This window comes from Dromaius novaehollandiae, chromosome 3 (genome assembly GCF_036370855.1).
Source record: "Dromaius novaehollandiae isolate bDroNov1 chromosome 3, bDroNov1.hap1, whole genome shotgun sequence".
In the NCBI taxonomy this organism is placed as follows: Eukaryota; Metazoa; Chordata; class Aves; order Casuariiformes; family Dromaiidae; genus Dromaius; species Dromaius novaehollandiae.
In genome coordinates, this window is record NC_088100.1 from 61,473,952 (window position 1) to 61,490,780 (window position 16,829).

At 37.2% G+C, this 16,829-nt stretch overlaps 1 protein-coding gene across 12 annotated transcripts in view; it reads right to left on the reverse strand.

The window, feature by feature from the left end:
• EPB41L2 (erythrocyte membrane protein band 4.1 like 2) overlaps window positions 1-16,829 on the reverse strand; it is a 118,222-nt gene that overhangs the window by 23,071 nt on the left and 78,322 nt on the right. For all 12 annotated transcript variants that reach the window (XM_026119585.2, XM_064508980.1, XM_026119575.2 and 9 more), the window contains exons 7-13: window positions 16,591-16,666; window positions 14,611-14,829; window positions 13,393-13,480; window positions 11,669-11,821; window positions 9,928-10,025; window positions 5,113-5,285; window positions 811-992 (exon numbers count right to left, since the gene is read on the reverse strand). In XM_026119585.2, coding sequence (XP_025975370.2) covers window positions 811-992; window positions 5,113-5,285; window positions 9,928-10,025; window positions 11,669-11,821; window positions 13,393-13,480; window positions 14,611-14,829; window positions 16,591-16,666 — 989 coding nt within the window. The remainder of the gene's footprint in view (window positions 1-810; window positions 993-5,112; window positions 5,286-9,927; window positions 10,026-11,668; window positions 11,822-13,392; window positions 13,481-14,610; window positions 14,830-16,590; window positions 16,667-16,829) is intronic.

The window sequence follows — 16,829 nt, forward strand, 5'->3', positions numbered from 1 at the left end:
GTAACTGGAAAAAAAGTGTTTGAAAACAAAATTGCTTTTTAAATATGAAAGAAAAAGTTTTAGAGAACTGCCAGTAAAAAACCTCAAAGAGATTGATATCTAAGAGAGAAAAGCAGCAGATTATAACCACAGTCCAAGGTATTAGCTGGCACTTGGAAGGTAATTTTTACATGAAAGCCACACAAAATCTAAGTTTAAATTTGTGACCTATTCCCTCAGTAACTCCGACAAACAAGTAAATTGTCATTTTTGCAACAGAAACAGACCACAAAACTGCTCAACTTTCCAGAAAAATCTATACTTCAGTTCAATATGGTAATTTTTAAAGGATGAAATAGTTCTGCAATGCCTACTAAACCAGAATATTGCTATCATAATTATTTAAAAACAATCTAATATACCCAACGTTATAGAATGTACATGACTGAATATGCTAGCAATTTTTCTTTTTTTCTTTTTTCTTTTCTTTCTTTCTTTTTTTTTTTTTTTAAGTCTGAACAAACTGAGAAAGAATGGAATAAATTCTTACTTATCCTTCAGAACATTTTTTCATGAACTCATGTAACCTTACTGAGATATCATACTAAAATAGTAACAATAAAAGAGAAAACCCTAGAAAGATTCAATGCCATACAAGCTTTCATTCTCTTTCACTTGTATATACATGCATTAAGTTAACCATACAAAAAATATTTGATTTATACTTAAGTATTTAATACAGTGTTCCATACAACTGAAGTGACAGGCACCAGATAAGGACATACACGCACACTTCATTAACAAAAACTCTAGTGTGAAAGTCAGCCATACCTTTCCATCCTGAATCAATTCTAACTGTGGAGTTTTGACTGGGCTTCCACTTTCTTCTCTGCTGCCTTCTTTTAACTTGGCCTGACCAGCACCTTCAATGTCAATGACTTTATCTCCAGCAGGCTCCCCTCTGGCAGTAGAGAAGTCTCTTAGCAGACTTTGGTCTGAGATACCTATGGGAGCTATTAAAGAACAAAATAATTTTAGTTAATTGGGGTTAGTTGGCAAATTTTGTTTTCCAGACTTAACAAAATGATTTTATGGTGATGTCAGCAATGAGGAATACAGGCTAGTTACTGAGGGAAACAATGTTTTTCAGCTTCTTGTTATATAATGCTCTTGCTATATAATGTACACTTACCATGCAAGTAAGTATACATTATACCCACAATATCAGAGTCGAGTAGATATTTAACTATCAAGTTTTTGATTATTCTTGGAAGGCAACTTGAAGATATTATTCTTGTGACAGTGCAAACCACCACAGCAAAAAAGAGAAACATGCCATACATGAAAGTTTTGTGGAAATTCACTATTTTGAGAGAACTGTTTTAATGCAGTATAGAAATACCTATGCATGTAACTGGCATAGTATTTTTGCTGCAGAACCTTAGCAAAATTAGCATTGTAGAAACAACAGTTCAATGAAAGAAAGACTTTTTCCCTCTATGCTAGCAAATAATGGAAGGAGGAAATTAGGAAGGAGGAAACCACAAGACAATGAAATACCTTAAATCAGTTTTTTCTCCTGTTTGGTTCAACATAGCAAGATTCATGGCAAGACAACTTTTTTTCTGTTTTTTTTTTTTTAAATAAGAAAGGTTGGCTCAGTCAAAATAGTAGTAATAAAGTGCCAGAAAATCCATTAAATTAGAAAGTGATAATAAGTACAACTTTGACACAAACTTCATTCATTTAGCAATCTTCTGTAGTACCTCCATAGGCCCAAGAGGTCTTGACTTTACAAAGCCAAAGTGTGGAGAGTTGAGAAGGAGAGGTGTCTCTTTGAGCATCTCTGAGGGATGTCCTCTTTTAAAAATAGTACCAGACAGCTCTATGTCAGAGATTCTCACTTATGGTGCAGAGAGGCCAAGGCCAGCTAATAGCAACTGTAGGCTTCTAGATGTTAGGTTTCAGGGCTTAAGTAGTAAGTTCTGCAACTTAAGCTTCTGATCCCTTCTTGGATGGCAAATGGAGCATTTGATGGGTATATGTCCCTCTCAAGGTCCACAAGGGCAAGAATAAATTCTGATGAATCAAAGTAATTTAGGTTGGAAGGGACCTCTAGAGGTTAGCTAGTTCAACTTCCTGCCCAAAACAAGTCCAGTGAGACCAGGTTGCTCAGGTACATGCCCAGTTGAGTTTCAAGCATCTTCAGCATCTTTTGAAATAAAATTTTTCTTACTTCTAATTGAAATTTCCTGTGTTCCAAGTTGCATTCACTACCTATTGTTCTATCACTGGGAACCTCTGAGAAGAGTCTGGCTCCATCTTCTCTATACCTTCCCATTATGTAGGTGTAGACAGCAACAGTATCTCCCCTTAGCCTTCTCCTCCTAAGGCTGAACAGCCCCAGTTCCCTCAGTCTCTCATGTCATGTGCCCCCAGCCCTCTGACCAGCTTGACGGTCCTTCACTGGACTCACTCCATGTCAATGCCCGCCTTATATGGAGGGGGGATCCAAAGCTGAACACAGTACTCCAGATCTGGCCTCAAGTGCTGAACAGAGGGGGATAATCATTTATTACCAGCCCTTGATGCACTGGCTATGTTCTTGCTAATGAAGCCCAGTATACAGTTAGCTTTCCTTGCTATAAGGGCACACTATTGACTCATATTCAACTTGTCCACCAGGATCTTCAGGTCCTTGTTCTGCAAAGCTGCTCTGCAGCCAATCGGCTCCAGTCTGTCCTGGGGAGAGGGGCTATTCCCGCACAAGTGCAGGACTTTGCGCTTCCCTTTGTTGAACGTTGTAAGGGTCCTGTCAGCCCATTTCTCCAGCACTTTGAGGTCTCTCTAAAAACCAGGGGTAGGGATGGGGAAGAGAGATGAAGTAGAGAAGAGATGAAGTACTCAGCTCAGTAGACAGGAGGAACTGAAATGGCACTGGACAGGCTCTCCTTTGCGTGCCCACAAAGGAGAGGCAGGGAACAAGCACACCCTCTACAAGTTTTCTCCAGTTTCAAGTGGCAGTATGTAGGTATGCACACAGTATGAACCTACATCTGGACTACTGCCTGAAGAAAGAACAAAATAGTTAAGTTTGATTTTGAATGAATGTAATTTGAAACTGTTACGGCCTGCAGATGACAACACCACCAAGCTGCCTTAAATGCTGCTGGAAATGGCTGAGAATACCAAAGCAGTGTTTCCAGAAGAGTTAAGAGTCTGCATTTTTCCTGGGCAAGCTACTATAAGAATTATCTTCTCTTTGGACTTGCCTAGGATACTAATCTCATGTTTCCTCCCCTCAAGCATTTTAAATGAACAGCTATATTTTTCACCCGCATATAACTAGAAAAAATGATTATGCATGCCTCACCGGATACATGTAATGTACATTTGTGAAACAGAGGGACGATTATAGCAGGCATACAGCGACGTGAGAAATCTTCGGAGTTCACTATATATAAATTTTAAACACAAAATTTTTGAGAAAAGATGTCTGGGGAGTTTGAAGCAAAAAAGTTGCAACAAATGTAATATAATTCTTATTCTTCTTAGTTTGTAATACCAGGGAAAATCACTTTAGGCTGCATTAAGAACATACTTTTAAAATGAGTAGTATCATTTTGTCAGCCCCTCCGAAATCAGCTATTACAATAAGAGCAAAGGCATCACAGCACTGCTGTTATACGGAACTTTGCACATTCAGTTTGCATTTAATGTTTTACACAATGTGTCATATAGATGCAATACACAGAACATGCAATATACAGAACAAGCACCTTCCCTCAGAAAAACCCAGCACCAACCAAAAAACCCAACAAAATGGAAGAACCAATCCTTCCTAGCGCTTTGGCTCATTTGAGATGAAACCAAAGTTGATTAAGGGAAACAAACAAAACCAACCAAGACCAAAGTTTGACTTTTGCTCAAAATCATAACTGAGAATGCTCCATAAGGGTGAAAGTTCAGGCGTGAACACACACATGCAGATGATGTACAAGGGATCCCCTAAAAGACTTGCTGAGGCAATCTCCAAGAGCTGTGAAGAATTCTAAGTTACGGAGGCACAGGAACTAAAATAAACTAATGCGGACAGTAACACACTGATGTGGTGACAAGTCTTTCGGTTGACAGAAGGACCCATCACCAGCTACTAGTGAATGTACTTTGGCATCTTATTTTTACATAGGACCCCATAAGACTATTAAGGCTATGTATGTATGTTACAGTCTGCCCATTTGTCCCAGCACAGAAGAATGAAGTTTTGCAAGAATAAAACTCTTAAGTAAGAGATTTTGGGGGAAGATAAGGTAAATTTAGCAACTTAATCAGAACTAAATTCACATCACTCTCAGATTTCACTTTTATTCTAGTGAAGTCTTGTACACCTGAATCTAATGCAAGCTTCACTTAATGTTTTCTGAAGAGCTTTTCTTCCTTATATTTGTTCATACAGGTTATAGAACATGTGCTTCTACATCTCTCAACAAGCTGCTGGTACACCTGCCTTTGAAAAGCATGCCTGTGTGCCATAAGGAAAACTGGAAGGTGTTCCTGCTTAGTCAGCGAGACCAAACACCAGTAACCATACAAGAATTATAGCTATTCAAACAACTTCAACAGAAAATTTGTGAACTAAACAAAAGTAACTATTAAGTAAACTAGGACAGCAATATACTGAACAAAAGGATACAAAAATCAGAAGAAATAAGGAGACTGCTTGCTCTGCCTTATCTTCTTTGGTATAGAGGAAGCCCTCAGGCCAACCTAGAGCCCCAAAAATGCCACTGATCAAACAATTCTCTCAACAGCATATCAACTTGCCTATCTATTAAAACAGTTAGGACCAGTGAACACAGATGCTATATGTCCAATATATAATCCTCCACATTTTCATAGAAGTGCGATATAATTTAGGCAGTGACTTAACTTATTGTTCAGGTCAACTAAAATTGACATACAAGTAACAGAAGCAGTTACTTATCACATCACCCGTCAGAAACTGAAATTCACAAACTTCTGTTAATTAACATTCCAGCCATCCATAATGACATTTTTGAATGCCAGTCACATCAGAGTGACATCATGTAATGAAATCATTACACTGCATAAGTCAGTCACTGAATTTCATACCTCCATCAAGGCTTCTGGAAACACGTTTGCTTGAAGTACGCTCAAAGTGCGGAGCTGGTCTGTCTATGAGGTTGCTAGCCTGTCGCGTCTGTGCTTGTGTACGTCCACTGTAGCGGAACTTTGAACCCAAAGTTAGAAACTTTGCTTTTGGTGGCTGTTCTGGTGATATAAGTCTAAAAAGTAAATACGAAAAAAGACAGTTAAAAAGGTTTTGTTTTATGTATTTAATGAGGTACTTTAAAGCTACTTATTATATCATAACTTTACTTCAAGAGGCATGATTTGTGCACCTCAAGAAAGAATTCTGCCAGATGCACTGAGAAGAACTTCCAAAACAAAGTATACTATCTGATATTTGCATTTGGGGTTGAAGTAATGCTGAAAATCGCCCCATATTCCACATTGTGACTAAGTAACTGGGATTCTCATCTTTTGGTGCTATCTTGGTTAAATGCTATTTTTTCTGGATAGCTGAGGCCATTATAGGTCCACGTAAAGTACCTCTCAGATCTTTTTGCTTAGAACATTACTTATGGTAGTAACTACACATTCCACTTTCACTGTCCTTCCCATATTCTGAGGTACAGATAAGGTAGCTGCTATTCCTCAAAGTTTGGGAATGACATCTCGAAGCTGCACAGTAAGTTGTACCAAGTAAAAAAAGATTGGGATAGTTCCCCACAGATGATTGTTGGTGACCCAACAGTAACAAGTTTAACAAGCTAGATTCAGATTCCAGTTTCTTTACAATGTCACTTAAAGATTTATGTAAGTTGATGCTTGCTGGATATCGGGGGGAGGGGAGGAAGCATATCCTGGGGCAAGGGTGAAGAAGAGACTCAGGTATGAGCACTATGAACCCTAGGTTCTGTGCTGACTATATATGTTTGTACCCAAGTGTTGGTGTCAATGTCAGAGAAGGAACCTAGTAGCAAATTTTGCCAGACTTGTTATGGTGTACTTTGCTTCTTCCCACCAGTTTTTGAGACTACATAAATTCGAACAGAAAGGTCCTCTCTATTTCCTTATATTTCATTCAGTAAAAGGACTTCAAGCTCTTGTTCAGCCTGTCCCTCATAGTTTGTACTTTCTGTTCTAACATCCGAGTCATCAGCTTCAACACAGAGGGTACTGATTGCTCCAGTGCCATCCTAGGTGATAGCATCAACTCAGTCATCCCTGCAGGATCTTTCCCATTTCAGCTGCTCTAGAAAGGTCTTTGATGGTGCTCTCTTCATCAACATAATGCTGCAAATATATGCTTATCCAGGATGGGAGTTTCCATGTCCTATTCTCCTCTCTATAACACTGAGACAGTACTCCAGAAAGAGCTTCTTGACTTGAGGATTTGCAAAGAATGAGAAGCTCACTGAACATTGGCTTCTTTCAAGCAGAACAAGCAACTGCTGTGCCCCTTGTATTTAGGGCAGCACAGATGGACAAGCGAGACAAAGCATGCTGACTTTGTTCTACTCTTTTGAAGCATTTTGCACAGTGTCAGAGGGATCAGATCCAATACACATTAAGACAGTTTCCAAAGGTGGGTTCTGAAGAGTGACAGTCATTCTAAAGGTATTTCAGAAAAACTGAAGAATTTTCAGATATTTAGCAAAAAGAATGGTGAAGTGAGGTGGAATGCTACTTTTTTCTCTAAGAGAAGTAGTTTATGGCGTTGTCAGAGCACTAGCCAGAGCAATCCAAATCCTGCATGCCTGAGATGCATATGCATATCATAATCTGTACCAACATATTTTTAAAGAAAGCAGAATTTTGAAGTCAGACTAACCCACCCTTCTGCAGGAAGGGCACTTCTATAATAAAATTACGAAGTATCTAGAGCTTCACTTCCATTGCTTGTGTAAAACAGCCTTGTGCTGTCTCTGTGACAATTTCTGCACAGTGTTTCCAAGTATACTTGTTTCAAGTATATTATGCATTAAGAGAAAGAAGGCTTAGAGTGTTTTTCCAAGGTTCTTTCTCTTTATTTCCCAGTCTTGGCAAGGCTACAGCATTAACTGCTTTTTTTATCTTCCACCCTGCTGAGATAAACTTTTAATCTTTTAATAAGAAAAAAACAAGAGAACTAATTACTTCCTGATTAAGGGCAATGGAACAGATTTTTTGTATTACAAGCTTAATTACATAAAATAACTGAAAACTATGCTTGCACCATTTTAAGATATTCTGGAAAGACACTAAAACAATTACAAAAGTTTCAAATAGAATATCATAAACCAGTTATAAACAGGTTTCTGCTGCCATTCATTAAGATCCAAAGCTGCAGACTAAGCTTTCCTCAAAAGATTAATGTTGAAACATAGTCCAATAGTATTTCTTAAAGCAAATTGTTGCTCTTTGAAAATATTACTGGCATCTTATAAGACTGAGCCAATAAAAGCGAATCCAATGCATTTTAGTTGTCATTTTCATTATAGCTTGTGTACAAATTTGATAAATAATTTTTTATATTATTTGGGAAATCAATCCAGCATATGGAGATGGATCTTAATGTAATTATTACTTAAGGAAAAACTGAAGCACTGTGAAGGCAAAATACAATTTTTATACAGCATCTTATGATGTTGCATAAAGCATACTATGAGATCTGGAAGCTAAAAATATACATCTGGATGCATACTATTTACTGTGGTATCATATGCAAGCAATACATATAAGCTCTGAAAAAAGCTACAGTTTCTTCGACTGCAGCAACTGCTTTCTGCTGTTTATCTCTGGAGACAAATAGAGCTGGATTTATTTTACTGTTTTTAAATCGGGATGGATTCTGAGGATTTTCTGTCTGATGACATCATTGGAATATATGGATTTTACAGAGCAGCTGAAGTATTTGTTATTTCATTTCTTGTTATAATGTCATTCCTGATCAGGAAAGGCTACTTCTGATTGGAATGAAATCCAATTAATTTTGTTATTTCAGAATTTCTATGGAAAGATTACCTAATATGAATTAAAAGGTACTGAAAAATCTAATATTTGCAAATGCTAGTTCTCAATTTAGGATTTTTGACTTCCATAGGATTTTTTTCCCATTTAGGTCTATTTTGTTACTGTAAAGTTTGAAAATAAAGTTGCCTAGCAAAGCAAACTACTGCATACATTATTTCAAGAGTGCTGATTTAGCTGACTGACCTTCTATTGCAGACAGAATTGCATGCCATTTGTGGTAACAGACTTCATACTTTCCTAAAATTTGAAACCTGCTTTGGCTGGTGAAGTGGTGGACTATATCTCTTTACAAATTTAACTAATGAAGTCTATCAAAAATGAAAAAAAATCTTTGATAAACTTTTCAAAAAAAAGTGCTTCTAAATCAATTATTTAGAGATCAATTGTCAAGCTCTGTACAATTCTAACATTGCATTCGAATGTATTCTACATTTGGTGAAAAACTGAATTGTTAAAACTGTTCAGTGAGACAGTTCCACTAATGAACTGCTTTTAAAGCACACTCATAGATGGGCATGCATAAGAGTGAGTGCACAGCATATTTATAGACCTTGTTATTGAGTGTTTGATAAGGGGACTGAAGACACTGTCCAATTTTGACCTCCTTCAACAATTTTCGGAGATTATACATTGAAAATATGACCCCAACTATTATTATATATAGTATATTGTGACATTCAGTAAGACCTCACATCCAAATGTTCATTTGGAACCAAATGTACTTAGGTATAGCTATAGCTGAATTCTCCATCCAGCCCTTTCTTTCCCTAAAACTCTTTAGGTCTGTTTCACGTGAAATTTCTCTTGCAGACATCATTTGGTTCTCAGCATACCCTAGTTTTAGCTATTGTGCTGAACAAACCATATCCCACCTAACCCCAGTCAGAAATCAGAAAAGAGCTATCATGTTCCCCAAGTTTTCCAAGGGTCTCTACCTAGCAGATATGCTCAGCTCAAACCTAGTATGCACCAACAAGATTGAATCTATTGTAGAATACAATTGCTTTTTATGAATAAAAATCAGGCTACTAAAGGAGAAAACTTACTTCTAAAATATACTGTAGTTCCCAATTTGGAAATGAGAAACCCTGATTCAATGCCTATTCAATGAGTAAGAGATTCAGCCTAAATCTGTGACTCAGTCTGCACAGGGGCACACATTCCTCATTGAGGCTGTGCTATTGTAAAAGTTGAATGAAGATTTTTCAGATTTCTTCTGAATGAAGGAAGTAGAAAGAGAAACAATTTTGTAGCCTGATGATAGACTGCTCACTTGCAAGTACACCATAGTTTCCATGACCACTTCAGAGTTTCATACCTATCGGTTACCGGATAAAATGCAGGGAAAGTTATGTATTATTACATAAACAAAAGGGACTCTGTTCTTTAAAGTGATTCTCTGTTCTTTAAAGAATGAGAGTAGACTCAGCCCAGTTTATAAACAAATACAAATTCAGCTGTCAGCATTTACATACTCAGCAGAAGATTCTGAAAAGTGAATGAACGTTGCTGCCAGACCCTGAGAGCTTCTTTTGAAGGAGCATATGGGCTTTGTATATGGTCATTCTGAAGAGGTGAGCTCTTAGCAAGTACTGTATATGGTCACTAGTTTAGTTCCATATGATTATCACTCTGAAATTTTAAATGAAATGGTTAATGCAACTTGAGATCTAAGCAATTAATGATTTTGCATCAATGATTGATAGGGAGTCTTCTGTCCAAGAGGTGTTACTGGTCTGAAAAATTAGGGGGAAAGAAGAGAGAAATCCTCCCTACTTTCCTCATATCTTTTCCGAAGGCAGATATGAGCATGCTTGGCAATGGGGGAAGCAGAATATTATTGTTTACCTGAAGAAAGTATGGTGCTCCACACAAACTTTCCATAACCTTTTAGCAGCCCGATGGTTTGGCAGTTTGAACCCAATAGTGCTCTCAAACTGTTCCAGCTGGAAAGAATCCACAAATTAACACATCTCCTTAAATTTGCTATTAACAAGTAGGCAGCATTCACACAGTTCCACTATTGAAACAAACAGTAATTCTCCTTTCACAACATTTCAAAAATATCAGATTTTCCAGCCCTTTAATATAGTTATATTGCCTGGAAGGGTAATAATCACATTATCATTTCCTGTACTAATGACTCTTGAGAAAGCTAATAATACTTTAGTGTTCTTTGCTAGTTTTCTGACTAGCTGCCCAATGTATTTATTTTTAAACTGCAAGAAGTAAATGCACTGCAGGTTTTGCTACACGTTTTACCTGAATTTAATACAAGTCTGAAATCCAAACTGCAGTATTAATCTTATCTGATCTATTTCATTATATAATAATTTCTTAGCAGAAATATTACATCTGTGCACCATCAGGGAGTGCAACAACAACATATGTGTCTGAGAACTACAAAACTACATTATTTTACTAACTTGTAGCCTTCAACGTAAGTCACTTCATCTTTTGAAATGAAGGAATTATCAGTATTGATGCAGCTTCTGTCACGTCATGTAAAATCTGCCTACACTAAAATATTTTATTGACTTCTCCACTTTAATAAACCTCCTTTCTGAACAGGATCTGAAAATAGCTTTGTGCACACACAGGCAAAAAAGAAAGTGCATTGAGAAATTACGAGTTCTTTATAAAGTTGTGTGGGCTAATAATTTGTTTATTAAAACTTCAAAAAAAATTGAGAAAGTATAATTAATATACTTTTAAAAGATATCTAAAACTTGTCTCATTTTTTCTAAGTGCTACAGTTGATTTTATATCAGGATAAAGTAGCACATTCCTTTTATATAAGGCTGCAAGGGGAAAAGAAAAAATAATAATGTGACTCGCCATTTAAAATTTTCACCCATACAGATCAGAGTAGCAGACGATACATAGGCTTCCCAAAGTATTTCAGGAATAAATTTAAAACCTTTTCTCAGTCTAGCTCTGAAATGCCATTAGTTTTATTTATTCTTATAGTAAAAGCTACCTTATACATTTTTAGCATAATTTTAAGAGCATTATGCAGTTCATTATTTTGTTTTGTATAGATTTCCAGTTAAAATGTGCTCAAAATGTAACCTCCCCCTCCCTCAGTGACTCCCATAAACTTATTATGGCATCTGAAAAGCAAGATGAATTCACAATTTCCATACTGTCTAATAGAAAGAGTTAAAGTTCTACAGGACAACTCAGGCCTTTGGTTACACCCATACAGTAACTTAATGCTTTGACATTTAGTGAACAATTATAGTCAAGAAACAGAGGCTGGCTCTCCCCCGGTACTGTGGGTTTGTATAGACAGTATGACTGTGGCAGTGTAATTAGCTTTTCTTGTAAAAATAAGTTACAGGCACCTGCTAGCAAAAGAAAATAGATTTGCTGGTTGGTATGCATTCACTAACCAAAACAAGTAAGTACTAAATGTAAGTGGTAGAATCTGAAGAGGAAAATAAAACACTCATTCCCAAGCTTAAATACTGCTCAAAATCCACCATAAGCTTGTCAGGACATCTGGAAAAAATCTGAAGATGTCATCTTGTTGATGGATAGAACTGCTCTCACAAAGCAGTAAGATATGAAGAAAGGCATTACTTACTTCTGCTGGCCTGACTTTGATGTAGAAATTACTTCGCTTATAGGAAATTTTCAGAATTTTTGGCCAAGCAAAGCGGTTGATCCGGAGTCTGTCTTTGTAAATGAGCAGTCCATTAGCACATACACCTAGCATGATATCCACACCTTCGGAATCCTACCACATGAGAGAGAATTTCAGAAAAATAGGTTTAAGAACATTACAAACAAGTAATCATTTCTGGCATACCTTGAGGGAAGAATGCAGCTCAGGCTCGTTTCATATTGAGACCTGAAAGACTGTGACAACGAGGTTCTTCAAGCAGAAATAGCCAAGGAAAGGCTTAGGACTTCAGTAATGGCTTTGGGCACTCTATCAGCATATGCCACAGTTCTGGGAAACTCTTCAATATTTTGTCAATAGGGACTAAATTAACAACTTACAAGCAAGGGAAATATGGTGGTTGTGCAACTAAATACTTCAACAAATATTAAAAGGAGAAAAATTAATAAAAGGGGCTTTTCCAAATTAAAATATTCTATGAAAATCAGAGCAAGTTGGTGATCATGGTGATCTTTCACATATACTTATTATTCCAATAAGGATATAGAAAGCAACAGATAGTTGGCTGAAAATGCCAACAAAATCACTGCAATCAAGGTGCTGGCAGGCAGGGTTTCTAAGCATTCTGTTCCATTGACAGTGTTTGATCTGAGTTTAGGAGGCTACAGAACTAAGCACTTACTGAGAAGGCTTGGATACACTGTACCACCACACAGTAACACAGGAGAGCACCATGTCCTCCCAAACAAACAAATCAACCATATGAAATGCTAACATTGTATAGTCATTAAAAAGTTGCTTCACTGGCAGATCTCCAAAAGCTGCAAACTGATCCTGGCAAACAGCAGTACTAATTCTTGCAGCTACTTCACTGTAGCAAAAGAAAGTTCCAAAAAACCTCTAAAAATTGGGAATTCCTTACAGCACTTCAGACCAAGCGAATTGTCACACTGCACTTGGGTTAGAATATAAATGTTACAGACATATTTAATGTATGTGGAGAAAAATAACTGTATTTCCTTCAAATATTTCAAAGAGAACACTGGGAGAAGTCCATGTAAAATTGCAAAAACAAGTGCGCAAGAATACCTGTTTCCATACTTAGCAGAACTGAACAATGTTCTCCAGTATTTAGAAGTCTTGCTTTTCTTCTTTTTTAAATAGAGGACTGATATTTCTCATGCATGAATTTTCCTAATGACTAGAGACTCTGGGTGTGTAGGAGAGGCTGGGGGAGTTCAGGCTTTTTTTTTTTTTTAACTAGAAAAAAAATCCCACTAGAAATGCAAATTTGATTCCACCTATCAAAAGGCCCACCTCCTATCCCTTCCCTCTCCCTGTTCTTAATACTCATGGTATTACAAAAATAATTACAGATTCTTTTAGGCTTTACTTTGCGTCCCCAAGTCTCCTTGGCATCAAAAATTTGACGTTTAAATTTAGCTACGCTTATGAATAAAATATACTTTCCAGGCAGCAAGTAGAACTATGCATTAAATAAATCTAGACTGAAAATAAACCTTATGAATGTTAGATCTGTAAACTGAATAACTATTGTGACTAAGAGATAAAAGACTTATACCCAAGAATGGAGGGAGTGAAAGTTTTCAATAAACTAATCATATAGACTATGTCTTTAATAATACATATGTCTATCCTAAAACAAACAAATAAAAATCCAATACCTTGGCATGATGTAAATCCACTCCATACATGGAGAGTCTCTTGGCATTTTCTAGGAATTGAGAATCTGCCTGTGCTGGAGTCAAGCCCCTAAAACCATTGAATAAAATTTGAGTTAATTGACAAAATAATTGAGCATCATAGAACTCAGTGAAAACCTGAAATTCAGTCATGGATAAAAACTTCAGTTTGGAAGGCAGCAATAGTCTTATTGCCCTAAAGAGGGATTGTTCCTTCAAAGCATATTGTATTCCTTTAGTAGAGATTTCCAGCTACTATTTCTGAATTATTTTTTAAAAAAAACGTGAAAGAAAAAGGCTCTAGATACTTAGCAGAAGACTTCCAAAGCAACAATAAACTTCATTTTAGTAGTTTTACTTATACTTTTAAGAGAAATTTACAAAGTAAGTGCACATTTCTGCACCGAGGGAGAAATAACCCCATGCACCAGCAGAGGCCAGAGGCTGACCTGCTGGACAGCCTATCTGCAGAGAAGGACCTGGTGGTCCTGGTGGACAGGTTGACCACGAGCCAGCAGTGTGCCCTTGTTGCCAAGGCGGCCAGTGGTATCCGGAGTTGCACTAGGAAGAACATTGCCAGCAGGTAGATGGAAGTAATCCTCCCCCTCTACTCAGCCCTGGTAAGGCCGCATCTGGAGTGCTGTGTCCAGTTCTGGGCTCCCCAATACAAGAGAGACATGTTGCTCCTGGAGCGAGTCCAGCAAAGGGCTAAGATGATGAAGGGCCTGGAGCATCTCTTATATGAGGAAAGGCTAAGAAAGCTAGGACCATTCAACCTGGAGAAGAGAAGACTGAGAGGGGATCTGATCAACATGTATAAATATCTGAAGGGAGGGTATAAAGGAGAGGGAGCCAGATTCTTCTCAGTGGTGCCCAGTGATAGGATGAGAGGTGACAGGCACAAACCAGAACAAGGAAGTTCTGCCTGAATATAAGAAAACACTTTTTTACTGTGAAGGTGACTGAACACTGGAACAGGCTGCCCAAAGAGGTTGTAGGGTCTCCATCTTGGAGATATTCAAAAGCTGTTAGGATAGGGTCCTGGGCAACCTAGCTCTAGATGACCCTGATTGAGTAGGTGGGTTGGCCTAGATGATCTCCAAAGGTCCCTTCCAATCTCAGCTGTTCTGTGATTCGGTGAAATGACATAAATGTGACAAAGCATGACGATTTATTTTATTCCCACTGTATCTGACACACCTATGTGTTTTGTGTAGCTCAACTACTTTCTCTTCCATTTCTTGAGTTTGATTGGGCGCAAATTGGAATCCACTGAAATAATCACTGCGGTGCTCCTCTGGGTCATGATTGCCTAGTTCAGCTTGCAGAGTATATGAACCAAGGAGGGCATGAGTCACAAATGAACATGGCAGTCGACCGGAAGCAATATCCTGACGAAGCTGCAGGCACAAGAAATATCTGCAAGACAAAGAAAACAAGCAAACAAGAATAAAGAGTTACCAAAGGCAAGATTTATAGGAAGGATGGCAGAGTTCCTTCACATACCTGTGGTCACATAAACAGATTATAAAAAGTGAATGCATTAATAATTCATTACACCTGATTCAATTTTAGAGCATTATTGCCACATAGTAGATTGACTTCGCATTTTTAAGAGTCAGCATTATTTTCATAAATAATCTGAAGAGGAAGAATTCTGATTTCCAGTGCCAATAAAAAAACCAACCAACCAACCAAAAAATTCCAAGCATCTAGCTTGTAACAGAAGCTGACTTAGGAACTCCATCTTTTCAAATTCCAGCCTGCAGGTATCTAAAGTTTACAAATACAAGATGACTTTGTACTCCCTGCAGTTCACTAGCTAATCAAGTCGTAGAATACACACAAGAATTCTGTATTAGTGCAGCAGTTCACATTTGTTGTCTCTAAACCATGCATGTATATGTATTAGAATTTAATCTTTCAAGTACTGAATATAGCCTTCTACCACATATATCAAGTTAATCTCAACAGACAAGCTCTTCCCAACATATAAATTTAAAATTGATAAGTCTATAATTTTAAAACCTAAGAAAATTATTTTATAAGTGAAGCTAAAATTTTAAAAGGAACTTACCTTTAAGCTATAATCATAAAAATTATTTTATCAGTTGAACATGCAATTTAAAAGCCAACTGCCTCACTGAAAATGATTTTCAAGTTAAACATGGATAGCTTCTTTTAAATACCCATGACTACCAAAACATAAATGCTTTGACTTTTTGTAGTAACGTATCAACTACAGACTTGTGTAGCTATCTTATTTTATGTAGAAAACTAATCAGATGTGATGTATAATCACATATACCCTGCCACAATGGACTTAGCTAACTCTGTACCAAAACTACCTGTTTAAGTCTTCCATAACTCTTGAAAAAAAGGAACGTCTCAATTCTGTACACTCTGTCCACTGGTTATATTAGTTTTAGAATGGTACTTTAGGTGTTTACAAAGTTCTTAGCATGCAGTGGGTACCATCGAAAAGGATGGTACCTTATGTTTTAAGGATTTACTTAATGTTTATGTAAAAAACATTATTTTCAACAACCTGAATTAGATAATTACTGAAGTACCTTGGACCTTTTAAGCTTTGCTCTTAAAAACAAACCTCCACACTTCCATCTGCTATATACTGAAGCAGCAGCCCCGCAATAAACCACTGGCTTCTTTCAATAAGATCATTCTCATCTTACCTTCTCTTCCTTCCTTCCCGCCCAAAATCACATCCCAGCTTATTAAATTCCTCTTTCTATGGTTTCTTTCTGCAATTTTTAGTTTGCCTTTAGCAGCTTGCATTGACCACCTTTGTGTGTGTCCACAATCCCTTACCCGCACCCAGCAGCAGCTGCCACCACAGCTTCATCCCTTGAAAAGCTATTCAAATTCACTCAACCACACACTCAAAAAATAGGCTTATCCAGGTCATTTCTTCTAATGTTGGCAAAGGCCTCTCATTCTAACTGAATTCATTTCTGCTATCTCAAGATGCCTCTCATGCCATGGCTCTCCTCATCTCCTCATTCCAAAAAGTAGTTGATAAAAGAACATCTCTAAGTATTCTACTGTAGTACTTATGTGCTGTTATGGCATCCAGAAAAAAACAACAACAAAAAGTTCTGTCATTTGAAGGCTATTAAACTTAAAAACTGATTTTTTTTTTAAGTCATGAACTATGCATACCTGGTGATGTCTTCAGTCATCTGTGAAGGATCAGGAGGATAAAACTTCACATTAAAGGTGAATAGCCAAGGTAAACCTAAACATGGGAAATGCCTGATTGTTATTCCAAACAAGTTTAAGCAAAGAAGGAACCTTACCAAAAAAGTTAGGTAGTCACATAAATTTTGAATCATTGAACTGTTACAGAAAAAAGTTTAAAAGTTCTTTCTCCTCTTTTTACAGTTTATTAATAAGAAGCA